This window comes from Acanthopagrus latus, chromosome 2, assembly GCF_904848185.1.
Source record: "Acanthopagrus latus isolate v.2019 chromosome 2, fAcaLat1.1, whole genome shotgun sequence".
NCBI classification, from domain to species: Eukaryota; Metazoa; Chordata; class Actinopteri; order Spariformes; family Sparidae; genus Acanthopagrus; species Acanthopagrus latus.
In genome coordinates, this window is record NC_051040.1 from 1,604,697 (window position 1) to 1,627,666 (window position 22,970).

Below are 22,970 nucleotides of genomic sequence, written 5' to 3' on the forward strand. Positions count from 1 at the left end.
CCCTTTGAAATGAGTCACAGAGTTATTATAGCTCTATTTTCTGTGGTGGAGTTTCACGGCGAGTCCTCTGTCACTGTGCATTTCATGCTGCGTATTTCCCCTCCAGGTGGCCTCCGCCGCCACCCAGCAGCCAGTTAGTGGACGGAAGGCTTTTAAAGATCCCTGCAGGGAAACTGGGTCAGCAGCAGCAGCAGCAGCAGCAGCAGCAGAGAGCAGAATCAGACCATATATATAAATCAAGAAATTATTTCAGAAAAAGGTGAACATGTGGAGACAAACAACAGCGCAGAGCGTGCATCTTGAGACAAGAAAAGGCCTTTTTTGTCTATTCCCGGACAACAGAGAAAAGAGAGAATGACCCTGTATGTGCAGAAAATATGAGGAAAAATCATAAATACAGAAAAATATACACACACAACTATAAAGAGACAGTTTATTTCCCAGTGTAAACACACCACTGTATAACACACACCCATCCCCCCTCATCCAGCCTGAAGTGCTCCATAGAAGGTGAAACACGTGCATGAAGCGCCCCCTGCAGGCGCATCCGGGTATCGCCCAGAAGAAGGAAACACGTATATTGTCTCCAGAGGAAGATCTCTGGCGACACCAAGCGGACAGACTTGGAATCTGCTCTTCCTGCTGGCCTCTCCATCTTCTCTCTTCTCCATGTTGATATAAAATGGTGGTGAAATGACGATGGATCTGGTGTTTGTCCTCTTATGAGGAAGGGATCTCATGAAGGGGTTTATAGCTGACACCCTCATAACACAGTATGAAATGCAGTTATTCTGTGCTTTGTGTGACTTTTTCTTTCTTTTTCCCATAATAGCCAGTTACATAATATTCTGGCTCATAGCTGCTGTGGACGTGTTTGGTTCTCCAGGTGTCATTTTCTGACTTACAGTACTTACATGCCTGAGACTGGAGGTTTGTTTTTAATGGTGTGGTGATTAGTACAACAGTGACCTTTGCTGAACTGAAGGCCTCCATGCTCGTCATACAGCAGGTTTGCCAGAGAGCATGTTTACTGCTGTTTTTGTGATGAAATATGAACAATACGAATAAAAATGGTGCCTACAGTAAAATATTGCGTACATGGCTTTGGTCTAATTAACCATGTGAAGGCAGGGGGCGTGGTTGTGTGAGGTGCATCAGCCTCGCGAGCAGGTTTCACTCTTCAGTTTCCTCATGGAAAAAAAAACTAAAATATGAGCTAACTGTGCAGAATTCGTGAGTTTTGAGTGTTTTGGTTCACGCAGCCATGCGGGGCAGCTGGGGGGCGCGCGCGGCAGGATGAAAATGTTGCGCGTTCAAGGAAGGGAAAAAAATATTCTCTCGCGCTGCGGAGTCTGCGCAGTGGCGTTCTTCTCGTCACTCCGAACTTTCGGGAGAATCACACGGAGGAAGGAGGGGAGGGAGAGGACAACGCCATTTTCCTGGTAATCATTTTATACATACATTGAAACACTTTCCCTTTCATGTACTTTTTACGTTGCAAACCGCGAGTAAATCTCGAGAACACGGCCGCGCGCCGGGCGGTTTAACGTTAAAAAGCTGGTTTAGCTTACAAGGCGATAAAAAAAAAACAGCGTAGCGACGAAGCTAGCTTGCATCTCGTCCTCTTATCTCGGCCACCGTTAGCTGTGGCCCAGCGCAGAAATACGACACTCTGATTCGCAGACGCGCATGTTTAGATCCACGATAAGTCCACGTATCGATGCTGAAGCTCGCAGTCAGCCGTGTGTCGACATTTTTTTTTTTAACGCAGCGGCGTCTTAGCGTTGCGAATCGGATAGAGATGGCGGAACCAGTGGGCAGCTCCGTGTGTGAGCCGCCAGGCACGAGCAGCAGGCGGAGAGGCAGGCACGAGCTCAACAAAGACACGGGAAGAGCGCAGCTGATTGGCTCAGACGAGCCACGTGGTCAGAACCGACGCAATGTTCGTTTCAATCATTTTTACATGGAGAAGAAGTTCTCGACTGTTTATATGATGTTTAACTCTATACAGGTGTGTTGTGGTGAACTCACACTGATTTTATAATAATTACAGACAATCACAGGGAAACAGTAGCTTTGGAGAATTTTAATATTACATTATTAATGAGGTAATAATACTAAATCAGAATTATCTTTTTCCTCCCTTTTTTTTCTTAGAGAAAAATAATGTCCAAGAAGTTTGGAGCTAGAAAACTGGCTGTGGCCATCACAGATAAAAAGTCACATACAAAAAGATGCTCAAAGTAAAACAATATGAAATTGTATTGTCCATTAAGGCCACTTTTCTTATTCAGTCATGAAAACAAATTGAGTCAATGTCAATGAAAATCATTCTCTTCTCATTAACATTTTTATCCCCAAAACTACAGAGTGCTCCTTTACCACAAATTAAAAAGGGAAGGGAAAACACGCAGCTATAATCATTTGAAAATCTCTGAAAAATATTTATAATAAAAAACATGAAAATGTGTTAGGGTATGTGTCATATAATCAAATGTGAAGGGCTTTTGTGATCTTTTTGGATACAGCCTTGACTCTATGAAGTGGGAAAATGACACAGATTTTGGTTAAAAAGTTAAAATGGACACCCAGTCGCAGTGCAACACCACCTCTTATCCTTTGGTGCAAAACGTATTTCCTTTATTTTATAGTCTAACCAGAAGGGGGCGATGTAGCGACACAGGCTGAAGAAAAACAAGATGTTCTCGGTCATTGCCCGTGAAAACACCTATAGCCCAACCCTGCACGGTTCAATCATGTTGTCTTACCTCTAGTACTTATTGTTATTTTCAATTATTAGTATTTGTGTTGTTCTTTGTAGAGGTTTTGCTATTGTGACGGTGCTCTCTCTCTTTTCTTGTGATTACAGTTTCTCTCCAGTAGAAACTACTTTGTTTTAAAAAAGTCAACTGGCTCAGACGAGCAGCTGTGCTGTTTGAGTTACATGTTAAAACTCACAGGATTTAAGTGCTGAAATCGTTCCGCCGCTTCATATAGACGATGAGTGGACATAAGTGACAGCTGAAAAGGTCTCAGATCCTCAGATCTGTACCTGTAATCACACCTGTATAATACATTTTTACCTGAACGTGTCAGGGGCACATGATATCTGAGATGAGGACAGCAGCCATCGTGGGTGGATGTAGTAATGTTTGTGTTGATGTGTTTGATGAAGTCCGGAGGGGAATTTTTGAGTCCATCACTTTGTGAAATCATTAAAGTGCGAGCCGCAGGAAAAGTCAACGTGCACTTGCACGTGTACAACTGCAGCGTGTGTAGTTGTGCAGTAATCTTTGGAAGAAAAAAAAATGTCTGTCTCACAATTTGGTACTTGGGTTCTGTTATGGTTCTGTATACTGCCACCAAGTGTTGGACCGGATGAGCTACATGACAGAATCCACCATTTTAATCAAACCTTGAAAAGTCATGAAAATTAGCAAAGTCTTTTAAGGTTTTTAAAAGTCATGGAAGTGAGCTGGGTGTGAACATATTAATGGATTCCAGGCAGGGTTCACATGCGTCCCTGGAAAACCAGGAAAAACAGTTTCCCAGTAAAGAATTTTCTGGAAAAACTTTGACCTGTCCTGAAGCTTTATTTTAAACTCCCCCAAACTACTTAGTGCAGTGTGGTATTAGTAATGAACTGTAAAAAACATAGATTTTTCTCAAGTCTAACCTATGTTCTTAGTTAATTGATGAGGTGTTGTTGTTGTTGAATTTCAAGGCCCATGTTTGACAGAAAGTGACGAGATAAAGGGCTTATACATGTCTGACCAGTAAGCTCTGAATTTAAAGATAAAACAATGCACATACATTTTTTTCTCTGCTTTGTCTATTAATTTTCACAATTGAAAAATAATCTGTATAAGGAACTTTTTATGTACAAAGAAGAAGAAAAAACAAAGCACTTTTTTAATCTTAGAAGTAGCAGGTTTGATTCTCGTAAACTCTGCTTTGGTTGGACCATTATACAGAGGAAAATGAGACTGTTAATCAGTTAATGTTTATCTACTCTCTTTCCTCTTTCCTTTCTTGCAGGCCCTTCGCAGGTGTCTTTGGTCCAGACTGGCAGGTGAATCAGGACGAGACGATCCTGGAGGGAGGTGAAATTGGACTCAGTGTCACACTGAGTTGTATCGGGCCGTCAGTAGAAGAGGTGGAGGTGCAGCCATGTCGGCCCCGTGGCGTGATGAAGATGACGAGTTAAAGACGGGAGGAGTGAAAGGAGGGTTGAAGGCCAAACCGAGGTTCTCCTTCACTGAGGTCAAAATGCTGCTGGAGGCTGTGAAGAGGAACCGATACATCATCCTCAGTAAGTAGGAAAGCCTGTGTGTTTGTCGTCCAAATCTTGTAGAAATCAGTGTGATATTTTTTCATAATTAAGCTTCTTGTTGGCTAAGAGGAGTGAACGTCTCTTATTGTTTATTTCTTTACTTGGAACTGATTCAGCTAAGAACATGTGACACACATTTGGTTCTGATATTGGACTTGAGAAGTAAAAACAGTTGCCGGTTCTGGGAATGTTTTTCTCATTTTTTGTTGCTCTTTTGTTTGTTTGTTGTATTTTATATCCTCAGTTTTGCTCAACACCGAAACATGGGACTCTCCTGGATGGTTTAGTGATCCTATATGTTTGTTATGATCACCAGTGTACAGTATTCTAACTTCCTTTGAAATGTTGGTTTGTCCTTCAGTTTTGTCTCAGACCCAGTAGCTTCAGCCACTGCTGGTATGAAGAAGAAGTTGATCAGTTGCTGGATTCATCCGTGATGAGATGGTTTTCAGAGGGACGCGGCTTTAGAGTCACAGTTGACTTTTAATGTCCACAATTTTGTTGTTGCTTCAGAGAAAGATCAAGTTGCATAATTTATTGAAATATTATCGAACTGGCTGGAAGTACATGATCCAAACTGTAAAAACTGATTTTTGGTCATTGGAAATGTGTGACATACAGCATTATAATGAAGTACTGCAGAAATGCTCCAACCTACAATTCTTGTTTTCCTCACAGTGTGTAAGTCGACCTGTTAGTTTGGTACTGACTCTGACCGGCCTGCGTGATATTGATATAAACTGGTTTGGTGATATTTTGGTTGTTGTGGAAAATGAGATGTGTGCAAGTTTTCCTTTTTATTGTGCTGCTGCTGGTGAGCTTAGAATGAAGCTTTGTTTATCAGGTTCCAGTTTAGATGTCGGCAGTTTGGGTTTCTGGGTCTAACACAACTTCTCCTTCCGGTAGGGAAGTTTAACCAGGGAGTGTCGGCTGAAGCCAAGAAACAGACGTGGGCTGAGATCACGAATCAGATCAACGGTCTGGGAGAGAATCACAGAGAGGTTTGTTAATGTCATCTTACTAATACAATATGTGAGAACTTACAACCTTTTTTCACTGTATAATTTGAGGTATACAGCCAGGCACCATTTTGTTTTAGTTATAGATGAAAAATCTTCAGTGTATTTTGACAAGGGGTGTCACGATTCTTCAAATCCTCGATTCAATTGCATTTTTGATTCTAAGGTCACATATATAATATCTGACCTTTGTACCACACTACGCTGTCAAATTTAAAACATTTGTTAACAACATAATGTAACAATAACGGATATCTTTAGTCAATGGATTGGTCCAACCAACCAGTTCATAACCTAAAGATACTTGTTTTTTTTTTGTTGTGAGTCCTCAATAAATGACTGATAGATCAGCAGAATTACTGACAATCAATATTCTAATAATAGACTAATCTCATAGTAGTTTGAAGCATCAGTGAAAGCAGGGTCCTCTATGGAAAGCATGTCAGTCATCACAGTCGTATACTTTAAAGGAGGTTTTATTTCCCCCACAGGTGCGTCAGATCATGAAGAAGTGGGCTGACCTCAAATGTGATGGAAAGCGACGCATCGTGGCCCTCCGGGGGCCGAATGGCAGCAACATGAGGAAGAAGAATTTGGGCCCTGTGGAGAGGATGGTCCATAAGATACTGATGATGAGTCCTCAAGGAGGTGAGGAGAAGAGCATGAACACTGTCTGTCAAATCTAGTTTTTTTTTTTTATAATACAGATTTTTCTCCTTAAAGAGTCGCAAGACTTACTTGAAAAGTTTCCAGTCGGTCTCCAGCATCTTCATCATAAAGGAAATGCCAGAAACAAAAATACATCAACAGATATGTGGTGAAGTGTTGCTGCTATATTTGTGCAAAACATCACAAAACAAGCAAAGTAACTAGAAATGAGTCAGGTGGTTAATGGCTGATAAGATCAAAAATATGTTTAGCTCTGCCTTTGTAATTATCCATCTTGTGGATCATACTATGACACACCTCAATGAAATCTATGTTAAACAGAAATCTTAAAGGTCTGATAAAAAAAAATACTTTATGGACAAATTATGTTTGTTTAGTTGAATCAAAGTGTCATTATTTCCCCTCAGTCAACCAGTTTTAATTGTTCTCAGATGGTGGCAGTGAACCCGAGTTTGGCGAAGAAGAGGATTTTTCAGGGCTTTACAGTAAAGGGCCAATCTCTAACCCTAGTAGCTACTCCTACCTCAACCTGACAGACTCCTCGTACTCCTTACCTGGAGGATCCTCCTTCGACATTTCTCCTCTCTCCTCACCAGAGAAAGAACTTGGTAAGTAGAGCCGAACACGAATGAAAGTACCAAGTGTGCTCCAGTGATGACATGGCAGGAATTTGACTTGTGTACACAACATCAACTTTCAGCATCATTTTCTCTACTGTGTTTATGACTCAGGAACATGTGGAAAACAAAACATTTGCCCGGACAATCTTCTTCAAAAATTAACATCTGAATTTGAGAAAAAACGTTTTTTTCTGTAGAAATTGAACAAAGCTTTTGTTTATTTTCATGTGTGAAAATTAAGAGGGGAAAAAAGTCAGGAGGACAAAAGGTTTTGTCATGTGTGAAAAAAATGATTTCAGGAGATTTATGAGGTCAAGATTTATGTTTTTTTAGGCTTTCAGATAATTTAAAAAAAAGACGATTCTTAAAAAAAAAAAAAAAATCAATTGTGTAATTTGAGTGAAAAAAATTTAACCAAGTGGGGAAAAAAAATCCGCCAAAATATTTTCATGAAAATGAAAATTTGGAGGAAAAACATTATTTTTAGATTTGTGCTTTTTCTCCTGGAAAAAAAATCAGGACAACATTTTTTCTAAATTGGTGAAACAGATAAAAAGAGGCTGAAGTGGACCGAGACCTGCTGTTCTGAATAGGCTGAACGTTTTAATTTGTGTTGGAAACATGGCATCATCCCTCTGTTTACACATGATCTGAAGAAAGTTTTTGTCCATTTATTATTTTTTTTCCCACCTTAGTTTCAAATATAGGTTCAAACATTTCTCTTGGTTTTTGGAAACATTTTTCAACCAGGCAGAAAACAAACACAGTCGGACATTAATAGGATAGTTAACAGGTGGCAGATTGTCAGCATGAAAGAAAAAGTCAAGATTAGTTATGAACAAAAGAGACTTTTCAGGGTCACAGCCTCAAATATATAAAGTAATTTCTCAAATAATTGAATTTGTTTTAACGTTTGGGTAAACAACCATTAGATGAAAAGAAAAACATGAAAGATTGCAAAGAAGAGGTGCTTTAACATCTGAACCAGAACCCCGACTGAGAACACATAGTAGGAGGATGTTAACACGAGATCCAGTAAGATATGTAACATTTGGACTCTTTGAAGGGATTTCACTCCGGGCCGCCCACAGCGCTCTTCAAAGTTTGTTTACCCTTCATTTTAAGCATATAATTCAAGAACGTGATCCAGATTTGATCAAATGTTGACGGTCTGTCCTTGAGCCACGCTGAGACGCTCCTCCTTTCACCAAACAACTGAAAAACATCTGCATGAAAAAGACATTTTGTGAGTTTGATTCTACTTTGTAAGACAACATGAAACAAACAATAACCGAGACACAGACTGCTGATCTCACAGTTTATTTACAGAGACTGAACAGTTTGATCTTATGCATGAAGTATTCTTACTTAAATCACACATCATATATGTTGCTGAGTCCTCCATGGTGATGTGACGTTGTCGTGTTTTGCAGGCGACCCGTTCCATTCCTCCTCTGACTTTGACTTGGACCTGGCTGAGGACGGAGGTAAGACTGTAGTTTTATCCAGTTCTGTTTGGTTCTGGCTGTCAGGGAAGTGAAATTGCAACCTACAGTTAAATTCAGATGAAAGAAGCACGTGAGTGATGATTTTATAAGTTGACTCAATTTTACAGAATCTTAAATGTTGGAGAACCATCGTGGGTGAAAAGTTGCAGCTTAATTTTCTCACACAGCAAAGAATTATCCAGTCAGATCGACAGTGAGGAAAAAATAATCGTCTAAAATGAACACTACTTCATACACTACTCGACTGTAAACAGAGTGAGAGAGACAGAGAGAGTTGTGAAAAAAAGCTGTTGAAACAGTCTGAGTAATAACTTTATTAAACCAAAGAAATGATTATTGTACGGAGGCTCTGAGCAGCAGATTATTTATTTTTATTGGTGATCCATATGGTTTCCTCTCCTGTATTTACAATTTGGTGGTGGGGGGAAAAAAGCTTGGCTAGAAATTAAACAGTTTAGATCAGATTCAGAAAACATCATGTTCCATATTCCTGTGATGATGATTGGCTGCTAACTGAACTCGTGTTCTGTCGCTGATCCACCAGATCGTACGATGGATTTTGACGAAAACGACGATTCCATGCTCTCGTACCCTTCTAATCTTGCCCCGCCCGCCTCCGCCTCCCTGGACCCCCTGCCTGACGACGTCACGCCGAGGGTCAAGCCGGTCCACACGTACTCCAGAAATAACAGCAACCAGAACCACACCACACCCTCCAAACCTCCACCTGGACCCTCTTCCTCTGTGGCCTCCACCTCCTCTGTGTTCCCCTCTGATGCTGACACCGCCTCATCCTCTGCTGCGCCTCCCCCATCACACTCCCCCTCAAGCTCCACCCTCACTGCCTCCTCTGTTCCTGCATCTTCCTCCTCGTCCTCCTCCTCACTCCCCACCCCACCTGCCTCGTCCTCTAAATCTGATGCAGCCAATGACTCTCGCCCCGCGGCCTCCACTTCCTCACTCCCACCACCTCCTGCTCCCCCCGTGTCCTCCTCTGCTGCTCCCTCCTCCAACTCCTCAGGCTCAAATCCATGTGACCCTCTCCCAGCCGGAGCGTCCTCCCGCAGGGCCCAGGACCACGTGGCCCAGATGGCCTCTCAGAGCCTCCAGCAGCAGCGGGCCAGCAGGATGCTCCTGACCTCGGTGTCTCAGTCTCTGGAGATGTTGGCTCAGTCGGTCCAGCTGCTGGTGGAGAGCCAGCAGGAGTTTGTGCAGGAGTCTCTGCTGCTGCAGAGGGAGACGGTGGACATCCTGAGAGACTTCTCCAACACCACGCTCACCATGCTGAGAGACAAAACCAACGCAGGACAGCTGGCAACACATCATCATCATCATCACCCAGCTTCACGCTTCTGAAAACAGAGAGAAACAAACTTTTAGTTTGGATTTCAACATGAGCAGGATGTGAAGAAAGTCTGTCAACCACCACGTGGAGTCCCTCTGATTTAATCACCCATCACGTCAGTAAACATCAGGAAAGAGACGGACCATATTTGACTTTTGTAGCCGGTGTGGCTGCTGGACAGAAAAGTTGCTTTCCATCCCTGAAAGTGGGATAAAATGTTTGCTCAAAGGCACACAGGTGGCACAAACACATGCAGTCTGAGGGAATGAGGTGGGGAGTGAAAACTCAGTGTAAAAGCTGATGAGGTCTGTTATTTTTCTGTTTAATTTCATTATTGGAGTCCTTGATTGTTGTTTTTTTTTTTTATTTTATTGAATACATTTTTGACCAAGATATCAAAACAATGATAACTAAACAAATGATTCAGACACTGAGGAACATTTAGAGGAAGTTTTTCAAGCATCTCACTGAATGCAGATAACAGGAGACGGTTCAGTCCGGTTAGCTACGAGCACATAATGAGTTTTGGCTGTTACTCCATGTCCTGTTTTTTTGTTACTCCTGCCCAGTCTGGATAACCAAAGACGCTCCATTACATCGGTGTTTTCTTTCTTATTTGGGTTTTATTAGCTTCGTCAGTACAGCTAGCTTCTGAGCTGATCACCCGGCCTGCAGATGTATGTCGGCGGTGACGAGAGACCCGACCCTTGTACAGGGCAGCTGCTGTTACTGCTGTGTGCAGATTGTGATCGTTGATGATAGTTTAAGCTCCTGTGTATAAAATCAACAGGGAAACTAGAACTTGCTCGGGTTGAATACACCGGTTCTGCGTTATCCGCAGTAACGTCTTCTGTACGGCTGCATCGTCACTACGCAGGATAATCGTCTCGTGGGTCACATCTCTTCCCGCTGAATCGAGTCTTGATTGACGGCTGAATGTTTTCTTTTCTGATTATCTTGATGAAAATCTGCCAGCAGAAACATGGAGCTGTAGGCCACGATATCTCGGGTTAATGTGCCTGAATCTTTTTTTTTTTTGCCCTCTGTACTTCATGTTTGTAATGAAATTGTGTTTCAAGCCCATATGTAAAATTCTCCACAAACACAGACCAGATTGTGGTGATGTGTGGAGAAGAAACAAACATAAACTAGATCCCGTCCACTGCGTCGTTTCACATACTTTACTTCCTGGATCACTGAATGAAAGAAAATGTACTGTAACATGTCGGGAGAACATAAAAGTTCTAATAGTAAAGTTTGCCGTTAGCTAACAGATGACTTTACTTCTTCTGTGGTTTGATCATCTGGAGGGAGTTTGAACAAGCTAAAATAATCCCAAAATGTAAAGTAAACACTAATGATCGAGTTCTGAAGAAAGTCTTCCTCATAAAATCCCCAAATATTCAAACTCTTTAAAACAATATTTTGTTAACAGTTTAAATGTGGTGGTTTGTTTGGGGCTTTGTATCCTGTCGACCTGTGACAACTGATGTTTACAACTGAAGCTGAACAGTGCTTGAACATTAAATCTACAGTAAATACAATAAAATGAATAACAGGAGATGGACTGACATAAATCCTGCTTTGAAAAAAGTTTAAGATTTATTTTTAATCAACTAACGACTTTGTGTCAAACTCACTGTTACTTTTACAACCTGGATTTTGTTGAAAGCTCTCTACAAACTATCTCTTTGGCTTCTGATGTTGTTTTTTAATGATGTGCCGTTTCAAAACTATTAAATATGGAGGTGGGACTTGACTTCTAGCCGAAGCTGTGACGGAACAAGGTGAATTTTCTAACGTAGAGTTAACGCAGAATAAAACTTGAGCTAACATCGTCAGCATCCTTTAACCGGTCACGCATCAACTTTCTATTTACTTTACGAGTGATTGTGGAAATACATGTTTCAGTGGTTTCAAATATATACAAAATAGCAGTTTATGAAAAATACTGGTGTATGTACGTGCACCTATGCAGTTCTCATGCTCTCGAACAGACCAATGGAGGAACAGACACGACTGAGCCTAGAAACAGTTTGGTTCATGTAAATGTTAATTATTTCGGGTGTTTGCTGTCTGACTGACTGACTGACTGACCAAACGACTCTGCTGTGACTCCAGGCTGTGTGATGTTTCCTACAACCAAATCCTGAGAATAAAGATTTTATTATTAAACGAGGACACGTGTGTGAGGAGTGTCGTCTTTGTGTTATTAGGCAGAGCTGTTTTTAATTTTTATCTATTATTTTATCAAACCATCATCCTGTCATCTGCTTTCCTGAGAAATTAGCCTTCAGTATTATCGCCATCTTTGCACTGTGTATTTATCTGTAGTACCATAATTAGAAGCTGCGTCACAGGCAGCGTTTAATTTCCTGATTACTGCTCAACACAGATAATCATAATCAGCATCTTGTTCCGAGTAAACTGAAAGCTTTAAAATGGGGTCATAATGTAACATTGGGTACGTCAAGCTGGAAATGTGGAACTAAAACCACACAAACCTGATGAGTTGATAAAAAGTTAGAGAGACACAGCACACGTGACAGTTCGTCACACACTGAACCTGGAACACCAAGTACTGTTTGAAGGGAAAGTTCACGACATTAAATTATTAGTCATATATTGTTCATCAAATAAAAAAAATGTGGTTTCACAATTGAACAAAAAAAATTCTAAAACACATTTTTCATCATTTGGTTTGGGAAAAAAAAGAAAAATCTGGATTTTTTTTTTTGCACTTGGGGAAAAAACAGAAAATGTATACATTTAAAAAAAATTACAATGTTCACTTGGGTTTAAAAAAAATCTCTTGCAAATGTTTTTCTTAAAATAAAATAAAAAATACATTCTACCTAACCTGATTCACACAAGCAAAAATATATATCTAAAAAAAACAATACAAATAATCACTCGTTGAACAAAATGCCTTTTTTTCCTAAAAAATAAAATAGACTTTTTTTTACTTGGTTTCCCGTATGAACAAAGACATTTTCTCCTGGAAAAAAAGACTATATTGAAAACGCTTTTCTTAATTTGTTTTGAGAAAAAAGAAAAAGAAAAAAACAATTAAATCTTCATTTGTTTAGAAAAAAAAAACTCTTAAAAATGTTTTTCTCCTGAAAATAAAAAAAGAAACCAAAGGAACACAAATCTGGAAGAAAAGCAACAAAAACTAACAATATATATATATTTTTTCAATCAAATCACTCGAACAAAATGCCTTTTTTTCCTAAAAAAATTATAATAATTAAAATTCTCTTGAAAAAAAATATTTTTAAATATTTTTTTAAAACTTGGTTTCACGTAGACATTTTCTTCTGGTCAGTCAGTCAAAAAACATTTTCAGTCACCTGAAAAAAAAAAATCACTCTTTTTTTGTTTTCAACCCCTGTTTCTATTGTCACCTAAAAAACCCGCTATTTTTTAGTGACCCAGAAAAAAACGTTTTTTTCAACACTTTTTTTTTATTATTATGTGTTATTGTTACCTACAAAAAAAACTTTTTCACTTGAAAAAAGAAAACTTGTTCAGGGAAGTTGCAAAACTGGAAAAAGACAAAGATTACGATGTCTCCTTGGATATTGACAACGCTTTATCTGACTCACCTGCCTCGACTCGCAAATGAATTTTCTTAATCCACAGGGTTTAATATGACGTCGGTTCCTTTGCAGCTATAACAGCTTCAGCTCTTCTGGGAAGGCTTTCCTAAAGGTTTAGGAGCGTTTATGGGAATTTTTGACCATTCTTCCAGAAACACATTTGTAAGGTCACACACTGATGTGTGACGGGAAGGCCTGGCTCTCAGTCTCTGCTGTTGGGTTGAGGTCAGGACTCTGTGCAGGCCCGTCAAGTTCATCCACACCAAACTCTCTCATCATGTCTTTATGGACCTGCTTTGTGCACTGGTGCACAGTCATGTTGGAACAGGAAGGACCATCCCCAAACTGTTCCCACAGAGTTGGGAGCATGGAACTGTCCAACATCTCTTGGTGTGCTGAAGCATTCAGAGTTCGTTTCACTGGAACTAAGAGACCAAGCGCAGCTCCTGAAGAACAACCCCACACCATTATCCCCCTCCACCAAACTTTACACTTGGCACAATGCAGTCAGACAAGTCAACAAGACAACCCAGACTCATCCATCAGATTATCAGATGGACAAGTGTGATTCATCACCCCAGAGAACGTCTCCACTGCTCTAGAGTGGCGGCGTAACAATCGACTCTGCAGAAAGTTGGCGACCTCTGAGCACTATGCTCCTCAGCATTCGCACTTCGTGGTTCGCGTTCACTTTGTTATAATACCACTAACAGCTGACTGTGGAATATTTAGGAGCGAGGGAATATCACAGCTGGACTTGTTGCACAGGTGGCATCTTATCACAGCACCACACTGAAACTCACTGAGCTCCTGAGGGTGACCCACTCTTTCACAGATGTTTGTAGAAACAGTCTGCATGCCTCGTGCATTTATACACCTGTGGCCACGGAAGTGACTGGAACATCTGATATCAATTATTTGGATGGATGAGTGAATACTTTTGGCAGTATAGTGTATTTAACTACATAGATGCCCTGAGATATCACAGCTTTATGATGGCCCGAAGTAGAAGAGAACAGGAAGTAGATAAAAAATAGAAGCCGAGGCATCCTGGGGGCTGAACCGACTGCTGTCCTGATAAAAATCAGATGCAGCTGCACACCGGCAGGCAGCTTGAGATGGCATTTCAACTGGACATGGATCGCACGGTGCTGGTTGTGTTTCTGTCACTCTGGAGCTCAGGTAGGACTCTGGTTCTGCTTTTACTCGTGTGCTAATACAGATGTGTCATACGCAATCACGTTGTATGTACAGCAGATCATGTGACTGTCAGATATTACCAAGTACAACATTTCTCAGAAATTGTGGCGGACGCTTGATAAGAACGTATAAAGAGAAATAGCTGTGTCCGTCTGCGAGAGGCTAGTCTGAGTAGGAGTTTCTAACTTTTGGACGAAAAGGACGAGAACAACATCACGGGGGAAATACCTGGAGGAGAAGTGATTAATGCTAAATGTTAAATAGCGTCTGTCCATCCTATTGTTAGGCTGCAGAGTTACCGACTGTGTACCAAAGACATTCAAAGGTTCATGTGCAGTCAGTTACACATCATCTGGACAATATAACCCACATGCACAAAAAGATTTACTGTGATTTTCGGTAACTTTAACAGTTACAACGTGTAACAAGATTACTGCCATTAAAAGTAATTAAGTCTAAAAATGTCAAACAAATTTGCTCATCAGAACTTTCCAGAGCTCAAACTGACTTCTTAAAACTGCTTCAACCTAGAGTCCAGAACCCAAAGACTCATTAACCGTCACAGATGACAAACAAAACGCTCGATTACTAAAAAAGCTGCAGCTGATTTTCTTTCGATCGACTCATCATCGACGCTCTGCTTGTATCTGTAAAACAGGGATGTTGAAGCAGGAGGAGGGTGATGCCAAACCTTTTCTTCTATCCAATTAAATAATTTTTATATGATTACAATGATGATATTTAATGTATTTTCATGTAGATTGTTCTCCTCAGGACTCCTCAGGGATGAAGACACAAACAGTTCAATGAGTCAAAGTATAATGTGAAGAAATGAAAGATTTTTAGATTTTTTTTCTGATGAATGGAACTTCCTGTAACAATACTGTTTTTGTGTCTGTGCTCAGTGGTGCCTGATGATGTCAGGCTGGTGGGAGGAGCTGGCCGCTGTGCTGGGAACCTGGAGGTGAACCAGCAGGGAGTCTGGAAACCAGTGAATGACACGTACTATGAGTGGAACCTGACGTCAGCAGCCGTGGTGTGCAGGCAGCTCGACTGTGGTTCTGTGGTGTCGTTACGAAGAACCCAGCAGTCCTCTGATATACTGAAATTATCAGCAATCACAGAGGCTTTTAGATTAACGCAACAGGGATCTGCCTCGTCCAGTCTGGAGATCAACTGCTCAGGTGAGGTCTTTTAAGATTCCTACAACACTTCAGTTTCCCTCGTTGTCGACCACTGTGGAGGAGGAAGGATCCGATAAAAAAAATGTAATTACCTGTGTCCGTACTCGACAAGCACTGGACCTAAAACAGACATGAGTGTGACTAACAGGAAGTGGTTTCTCTAAGCCTGACAGTGATGTGTTGATCTGAAGTTGCTATATTCATCATTTTGTTGAAGCCTCACAGTATCACTTCAGATCAATGTTATGGATTATGAAGGATTTTAAACTGGATTTAAAGACCAGTATCAACATGTCAGCAAATATACAAACATTTTTACGATGATCCCTCAAAATCGACTATGATAGGACACATAAACATAAAAGATGCAGGATGTTGTATAGTTTAACAAACTTTAAAGTCTAAAATGATCATTTGGAGATTAATACTTATAAATGACAGACATTTTGTTTACAGTAAGTAAGTTTCATATCAGTGCATCTTGGAACTAAGACGCAAAGGAAAATATCAGCCACACCGATGAGGCTAAACTTTACCCTGGTGGGAAATATGGTAAATTATGGTGAGTGTAACTGTAGAGGTCGATATTATCAAAGGTTTGCACCCGTTTGTTTGTTCAGATGTTTGAAATAAACTGAAGGGATAAATCACTCACTCTCTCTCTCTTCAGACTCCATCAGGCTGGTGAATGGAAACAGTCTGTGTTCAGGCAGACTGGAGGTGAAGTCTAACCAGAGGTGGTCCTCAGTGTGTGAAGATGACTTTGACCAGCAGGATGCAGAGGTGGTCTGTAGGGAGCTCGGCTGTGGGGCTCCTTCAGTCCTCCAGGGGGCGCTCTATGGAGAAGTGGAGGCTCCAATGTGGACCAAAGAGTTCCAGTGTGGAGGCCATGAGTCTGCTCTCCTGGACTGTAGAACCTCAGGCTCAGATAGAAACACCTGCTCACCTGGTGAAGCTGTTGGACTCACCTGCTCAGGTAGGAAAAAACATTTCCATCAGTTTGTGTTATACATTTTGAAGCCAACTGTCCCGAGCTGTGAATGTGAGCATGGTTGTCTGTCTCCACGTTTCCACCACGGGAATGTTTCCCAGAGAGGAAACAGGCCACACGAAGTTAACCCAGCTCAGGGTCGAACTTTTCAAAATGTCCAAACCTCTGGGCTGGGGTCTGCAGCAATGAACATTTTTTATTGGTTGAGCATTGCAGCATTTTATATCAGTCACCATTTTTGTCATACAGATGTCAGCAGATTAATTTGCCCAATGCTCTTCTGTATTCAGACTGCAGTGGAAACACAGAAAACAGTGGGCAGAGGGATCATTTCAGCTCCCTGAAAAGAACTAAAAGAGGCTAAAAGTTCCTGGTAGTTTCTGTGAAAACACGGCTAAAGAAGCAGCCTTTTGATTTGCTGGCAGCCTGTCCAGGTGAACCCCACCTTCAGTCCGGCCAGTGACTGACATTGCAGGACTGTATTGTTCATTTGTTTCTTCTTCTTTCTATGCAGCACCTGATGAGGTCAGGCTGGCTGGTGGAGCCTCCCAATGCAGCGGCACACTGGAGATTCACAAACTGAGCGAATGGAAACCAGTGGACGACAGGGGCTGGAACCTGAGGTTAGCAGGCGTAGTGTGTGGACAGCTGGACTGTGGCTCGGCTGTCTCGATAAGAAGAAGACAGACGCCCCCAGGCAGGTTTATCTGGGAACTCAAATCCTACTGTGGAGAATCTTCACCGGTGAAATGTTTAAGACTTATATCTTCATCTGCTGTCCTCGAAATAACCTGCTCAGGTAACAACATGAATATTTACTAGTAATCTCTACAGTGACTTGTCCTGTCACACATCTGTAAACTGACGAACTTTGACTAGAAAACATCATTATCCAGGACAATGACAGCATTAAAGTTAGAGTAGGTGGTTCGTATAATCTGGCCCAACTATAAATCCCAAAATAAAGATAGTTGTAAAATTCTGCTCAGTTTCTGTTCATGACCTTTTTTTGTCATCTCTAAAGCTGATGACAGATGAAGCAGGTTGCTGATAGTGACAAACACACCGAGAATAATCACTCAACATTTTTCTCAGACAAAAAGTTAAACTTAGAGCTAGCGCTGGATTTAAAATGACCAGTTGGCCAGAAATATAACTCTGAGTTAATGCTCAATTTACTCCAGAGGTCTAAAAGAGCACGTCTGTTTACAGGTTTAGGGATCTGTGGGGTTTCTGGCCTCTTCAGCACTAGAGGCCAGAAACCCCACAGATGAAACACTCAGTCGAAGTTCTTGAACCGTCAAAGAAGTAAATCAAAATAAGCACTGAAACGTGGCGACACTTTGCTCTCTATTTCAACTTCAATGTTTTAATTTAAATGTCCCATCTGTAAAAAGTGAAGTTTCCTGTCTTCTTTATTAGAAGGCCTGGATTCACAGACTTTGCAGAGCCATGTTATAAAAAATAAAGCTCTGTTGCTCTCTGTTTCTTTTTACCAGACTCCATCAGGCTGGTGAATGGAAACAGTCTGTGTTCAGGCAGACTGGAGGTGAAGTCTAACCAGAGGTGGTCCTCAGTGTGTGAAGATGACTTTGACCAGCAGGATGCAGAGGTGGTCTGTAGGGAGCTCGGCTGTGGGGCTCCTTCAGTCCTCCAGGGGGCGCTCTATGGAGAAGTGGAGGCTCCAGTGTGGACCAGAGAGTTCCAGTGTGGAGGCCATGAGTCTGCTCTCCTGGACTGTAGAACCTCAGGCTCAGATAGAAACACCTGCTCACCTGGCAAAGCTGTTGGACTCACCTGCTCAGGTAGGAGAGGAGCCACAACTTTGATTTGATTCTCTTTGATTTCAAGTCACTTCCCTTCGTTCCCTATCATTCACCTGTCTTTGTTCAGACCCTGCTGATGTCAGGTTGGTGGGAGGAACCAGTCGTTGCACTGGTAGACTAGAGGTGAAACACCGTGAGATCTGGAAAGCTGTGGACACTGAAGACTCTGACTGGGACCAGAAGGCAACATCTGTAATATGTCGAAGGCTGGACTGTGGCTCCTCTGTTTCCACAGAAAAGAAAAAAGATTCCTCTGCAGGATCTGTGTGGTGGATCAACTCGTCCTGTGTTCAGTCTAATTCTATACTGAGGGACTGTGTGACTACCAGAGAGGAGTCCAGCACTAAAAGCCTGGAAGTCACCTGTTCAGGTAACACCAGTGATATATCTTTATGAAAATAGGGGTTAAATAGCTCTATAGTTCAGTGTTTGGTCACCAACCCACGAGTGAAACAGACAGGAAGTTGGCTTAAACGGCATCAATGCTTACAGCAGCTTTAATGGAAGCCTTCCTTGCCTGCCACATCTTTGGGTCACTAGAGTTTTGTGCTGTGTTCCAGAAATAACAGAACTTGAAGATATCTAGCTCCTACTAGCAAAAATACAATGGTATGCTTCTGGGCACATCCATCTACCCTGATTACATAAGGGAGCAGCTGTCTAACCCCACACAATGATGGCAGCCCCTCATGGTGGTCCAGTGATCTGTACCCTTGCCAAAGAGAAATCATTTTAATATGGTCAGCTCAGTTATTTGTTAACTTTTGGTATAATGCACCTGCAACGATAAAAATGCGGAAATTTGAAATCTCAACTAGGAAATTCTGACTTTGGACGCTGACTGGAACGTGGTAACAGTCCTGGTCCGTGTCGCTGTAAATCACCTCCATACTGTTTCTCCTCTATCGCCAAACTGATCCCCTCGATCTGAGAGGTTGTGTCCAGTCCCAGTCTGGTGTCTGGGTGATTGGGAGGTGGCTGAGGCCCGTTACCTGTGGTGACACTGATCTGAGGTTGCCAGACCTCACCGTACCACACCAGTCGCTCTGTAAAGTCAATTTGTATGACAGTTATACAAAGATACCAAATCTTCTCACTGATGGTCAATATTGCATATGTAGGTCATATTGAGACATCTGTAGACTCTTTCTTAGCCACTTAAGTTTTTAAGCCAGTTGGGAGTATTTCCATACTGTAGTATTGCTTCTTGTACTTGTCCAAAGATCTGAGTATGTCTTCCACTAATGTCACATCCACAGACTCCATCAGGCTGGTGAATGGAAACAGTCTGTGTTCAGGCAGACTGGAGGTGAAGTCTAACCAGAGGTGGTCCTCAGTGTGTGAAGATGACTTTGACCAGCAGGATGCAGAGGTGGTCTGTAGGGAGCTCGGCTGTGGGGCTCCTTCAGTCCTCCAGGGGGCGCTCTATGGAGAAGTGGAGGCTCCAATGTGGACCAGAGAGTTCCAGTGTGGAGGCCATGAGTCTGCTCTCCTGGACTGTAGAACCTCAGGCTCAGATAGAAACACCTGCTCACCTGGCAAAGCTGTTGGACTCACCTGCTCAGGTAGGAGAGATGCAGCTTTGATTCAGTTTACTAGCTTTCTTCATCTTCTAATCGCTATTCGGTCTCTGCTCAGATCCAGATAACATCCGGTTGGTGGGAAAGAACAGTCGCTGTGCTGGTATACTGGAGATGAAGAACAACGGACAGTGGAGACCAGTGGCTGACTGGGATTCTGGATGGGACCAGCAGTCTGCAGCCACCGTTTGTCGACTGCTGGATTGTGGTTCTGTTGTTTCAACAGAGATGACAGATGATGCTCCAGATCGACTGGTGTGGTGGATCAAAGCATCCTGTGTCAAGGAATCTGCTCCAGTGGAGTGTATAAAACTGACTGAAGATTTTGAAAGCTATCTCGGCCTTGAAGTGGTGTGCTCAGGTAAGACTGAAGAGTCACATCTGAGGTTACTTTCTTCATGTTTGTTTGATTTCTTTTGTGATTGCCAACAATTTTTTCACTGATCACAAAACCGGAGGGATGAAATCAAGGAACCTGATGTGCCAGGTGGTCTGAAAAGGGCAGAAACGTAAGACTAAAGACTAAATTCAAACAAATCACATCAAAGAACCAATATGACTGGCAGAAGACTGGCACCACCAGCAGAGCCCGGTATAACAAAATCTCATCTAAGAGAGTTGGCAGAACAGCGATAACACCTTTTTGACTGAGTAAAGCATTCAGTGACGTTCCTTTCTCTTCTTCTGCCTTTTGTTGAGTACAACAAATTGTATTTAGTTGTAGATATCAGTCACCTGGACATGCCTGATGTTTTCAATTGTCCATATACGAAAAAACAAAACATACCTACCTTGCAATGTTGAAGAAAGTGAGAACAATGACTGCATCCGTCCCTTTATCAGGACAAGGTAATGGGGTCTATTCTGGGTGGAGACCAATCCACCAACCAAGTTTGGTAAAGAATCTGTTGACTAGTTTTTTTCTGTAATCCTGCTGACAAAGGTCCTTGGTGAAGTTAGTAATGACTTTTTCTATCATACATTTTGATTCACAGAGGTTTTATATTTGTAAACCTTTCCTTGGAGTCTAGAAAAACAACTTAAAAATCTGTGACGTCATCGCAGTTTTAAAGGCTGGAGAAACCCAACTGCACATATTCAGTGGGACACATAACAAGGAAGTCAACTCGGGAGATAGAAAACTTTTTGCTTGTGTTTGCCAGGTTCACCATCGGTCTATTTATAATTGTTGAACTTGCCCTTTATCTATTCATTGACATGTACGCTCTCTGTCTGTTAACAGATTTGCTTGTTGAGCCAAAAATCTCCCCCACTCCCTCCACTGATGGGGTCTCCAGGGCAAAGCAGCAGGGGCTTCAGGTGCTCCAGGGCTCCAACTTCACCATCACATGCTCTATCGAACCACAGTACCAAGGAGGTTACTTCCAGCTCTGCTTCACCTCCTCCAGCACAATGCAGAACTACACCCAGCCAGCTGTCAATCACTCTGCTCACTTCCTGTTTCATGCTGCAGACCACACCCACCAAGGGGAATACAGCTGTGTTTATCACGTCGACGTATTCTCCTATAACTTCTCCTCTGAGAGCCAGCCTCTCCATCTCGCCGTCGCAGGTATTGCAAGATAATAAGGGAAATATGATCTGACTGTCTTAACATGCAGACTTTTAGTGTTGGAATGTAACAAAATAAAGTCCACAAAACATTTCTGGAGCTTTACAACAAAACAGCACTGCTGCATTATCCTAAAAAACTGAAGTTGCTGGAGACTTGTGTTAAAATGTAAAAAAAAAAAACAAAAAAAAACCAACTACTGAAATGGCATCATTCAGCACGATCCAAGTCTCCAGAAACCCTGAGATCCTAAACTGATTTGACAGGACAATTTTTACAACCTTTTTTGAGCAGAAATCTTCACTGTAGCTGCTAAAGTCAAAGAGAACCATCAGGGTCCAAAGATTTTCCTGTGAAACTCCAGAAATGTTTTGTGGACTACGGATCTTAATTACATTTAATTATAATGATGTGATATTATAAGATGTGATGGTTTTAAATCTGTTTCAGCCGCTCTAACAGAGCTGATCATCAGACTTGTTGTCCTCCTGCTGGGTTTAATCTCTCTAATCACTGCCCTCTGCTGCCACTCCAAGGTACAGTACACATGAGGATTCACTGAATATGAAGCATGATGTTAGCAGACAGCAGTTACTTTTGCACTAACAAGAAAACTTTTCTATCATGTACCTGCAGGCCTGTAGAATCTAGAAGCCGGCATGAGAGAGCAGCACTGAGATTAATGATTATAATCTCAGTGGCTGGAGATGCTGGAGCTCAGAGGAAAGATTATTATATCTGCTGAACAAACAGTGGAAGATCCAAGACAGCTGGTGCCTCCAGAAAATCCCAACAACCTGTAAATGTTGTTCGTACTGACCTCCGTTGGTTTAACTTCTCACCTGCTGCAGTGTCGGCTTTGGTCACAGGTGCAACAAGGCACAATATAACATAATGAAAAATAAATTATCTAATAATTTACGAGCATTTAAAACAGTCTCTATTCATTTTATTTGTATTAATTTGCTCGTGTTGTCTTTTTCATTGCTCTTTCGTTCTCAGGACATTTAGCAATTTGTATTTTCTGTCTTGTCTTTTTACCGATACACAAATCTGGACTTGCTTCAGTTATATCATCTTCCCGACTGTTTCATATTTGCTCCAACTGTCAAAACATTTTGAATGAACTATTTTTAAAAGAGTGTAATAAATTGTAATACAAAAGTTATTACCCTGTGTTATTGACTGATCAGTATGATGTTATGCTTGTTGCAGCCTGTCTGCAGCAGAGGACATCTCTGTGTTTACAGATCTGTCCTTTGGTTCTTACTGGACTCATGCAGTCCAACAGCACAGACGGGTTTTTACAGTTGTGTTATAGACTCTGAAAGCAAACTTGGCACACAGACATCATTCAGCTTTGCTCCAGCAGCCATGCAGCATGAGTGAAAACAGACTAGCTCTCAAGACTACTGGAGGTGAATGTGTGATATTCAAAAGATAAAGACTCTGGGTGGAGTTTCACCTCATTTATAACACTCAGAATCTAAGTAAGCAAGAAAATGTTCAGGTCTATAAAA

The 22,970-nt window shown here is 41.6% G+C and overlaps 2 protein-coding genes across 2 annotated transcripts in view; both read left to right on the forward strand.

Annotated features, from left to right (window-relative positions):
* The first annotated feature begins 85 nt into the window (after positions 1-85).
* Positions 86-11,675, forward strand: zgc:113149 (uncharacterized protein LOC541363 homolog). The gene is made up of 7 exons (XM_037072399.1): positions 86-1,442; positions 4,039-4,312; positions 5,240-5,334; positions 5,844-6,000; positions 6,453-6,629; positions 8,075-8,128; positions 8,694-11,675. Exons 2-7 carry the CDS (start codon positions 4,171-4,173, stop codon positions 9,503-9,505), a joined length of 1,437 nt encoding a protein of 478 aa, XP_036928294.1. The 5' UTR covers positions 86-1,442; positions 4,039-4,170; the 3' UTR covers positions 9,506-11,675.
* A 1,730-nt stretch (positions 11,676-13,405) lies between these two features.
* The window catches only part of LOC119007756, a 33,463-nt gene continuing 23,898 nt past the window's right edge, over positions 13,406-22,970 (forward strand). Inside the window, exons 1-10 of the mRNA XM_037077645.1 lie at positions 13,406-14,278; positions 15,202-15,480; positions 16,151-16,456; positions 16,986-17,270; positions 17,971-18,276; positions 18,365-18,667; positions 19,557-19,862; positions 19,936-20,238; positions 21,121-21,450; positions 21,901-21,986. Of these exons, the coding sequence (XP_036933540.1) occupies positions 14,185-14,278; positions 15,202-15,480; positions 16,151-16,456; positions 16,986-17,270; positions 17,971-18,276; positions 18,365-18,667; positions 19,557-19,862; positions 19,936-20,238; positions 21,121-21,450; positions 21,901-21,986 (2,598 nt within the window). The 5' untranslated portion in view covers positions 13,406-14,184. The remainder of the gene's footprint in view (positions 14,279-15,201; positions 15,481-16,150; positions 16,457-16,985; positions 17,271-17,970; positions 18,277-18,364; positions 18,668-19,556; positions 19,863-19,935; positions 20,239-21,120; positions 21,451-21,900; positions 21,987-22,970) is intronic.

Excerpts from the sequence above, each read along its gene's own strand:
- zgc:113149 (XM_037072399.1), top strand. The coding sequence starts at position 4,171 with ATGTCGGCCCCGTGGCGTGATGAAGATGACGAGTTAAAGACGGGAGGA. Across the intron at positions 6,001-6,452 it reads GATGATGAGTCCTCAAGGAG|ATGGTGGCAGTGAACCCGAG; the intron begins GTGAGGAGAAGA and ends AATTGTTCTCAG. Across the intron at positions 8,129-8,693 it reads GGACCTGGCTGAGGACGGAG|ATCGTACGATGGATTTTGAC; the intron begins GTAAGACTGTAG and ends CTGATCCACCAG.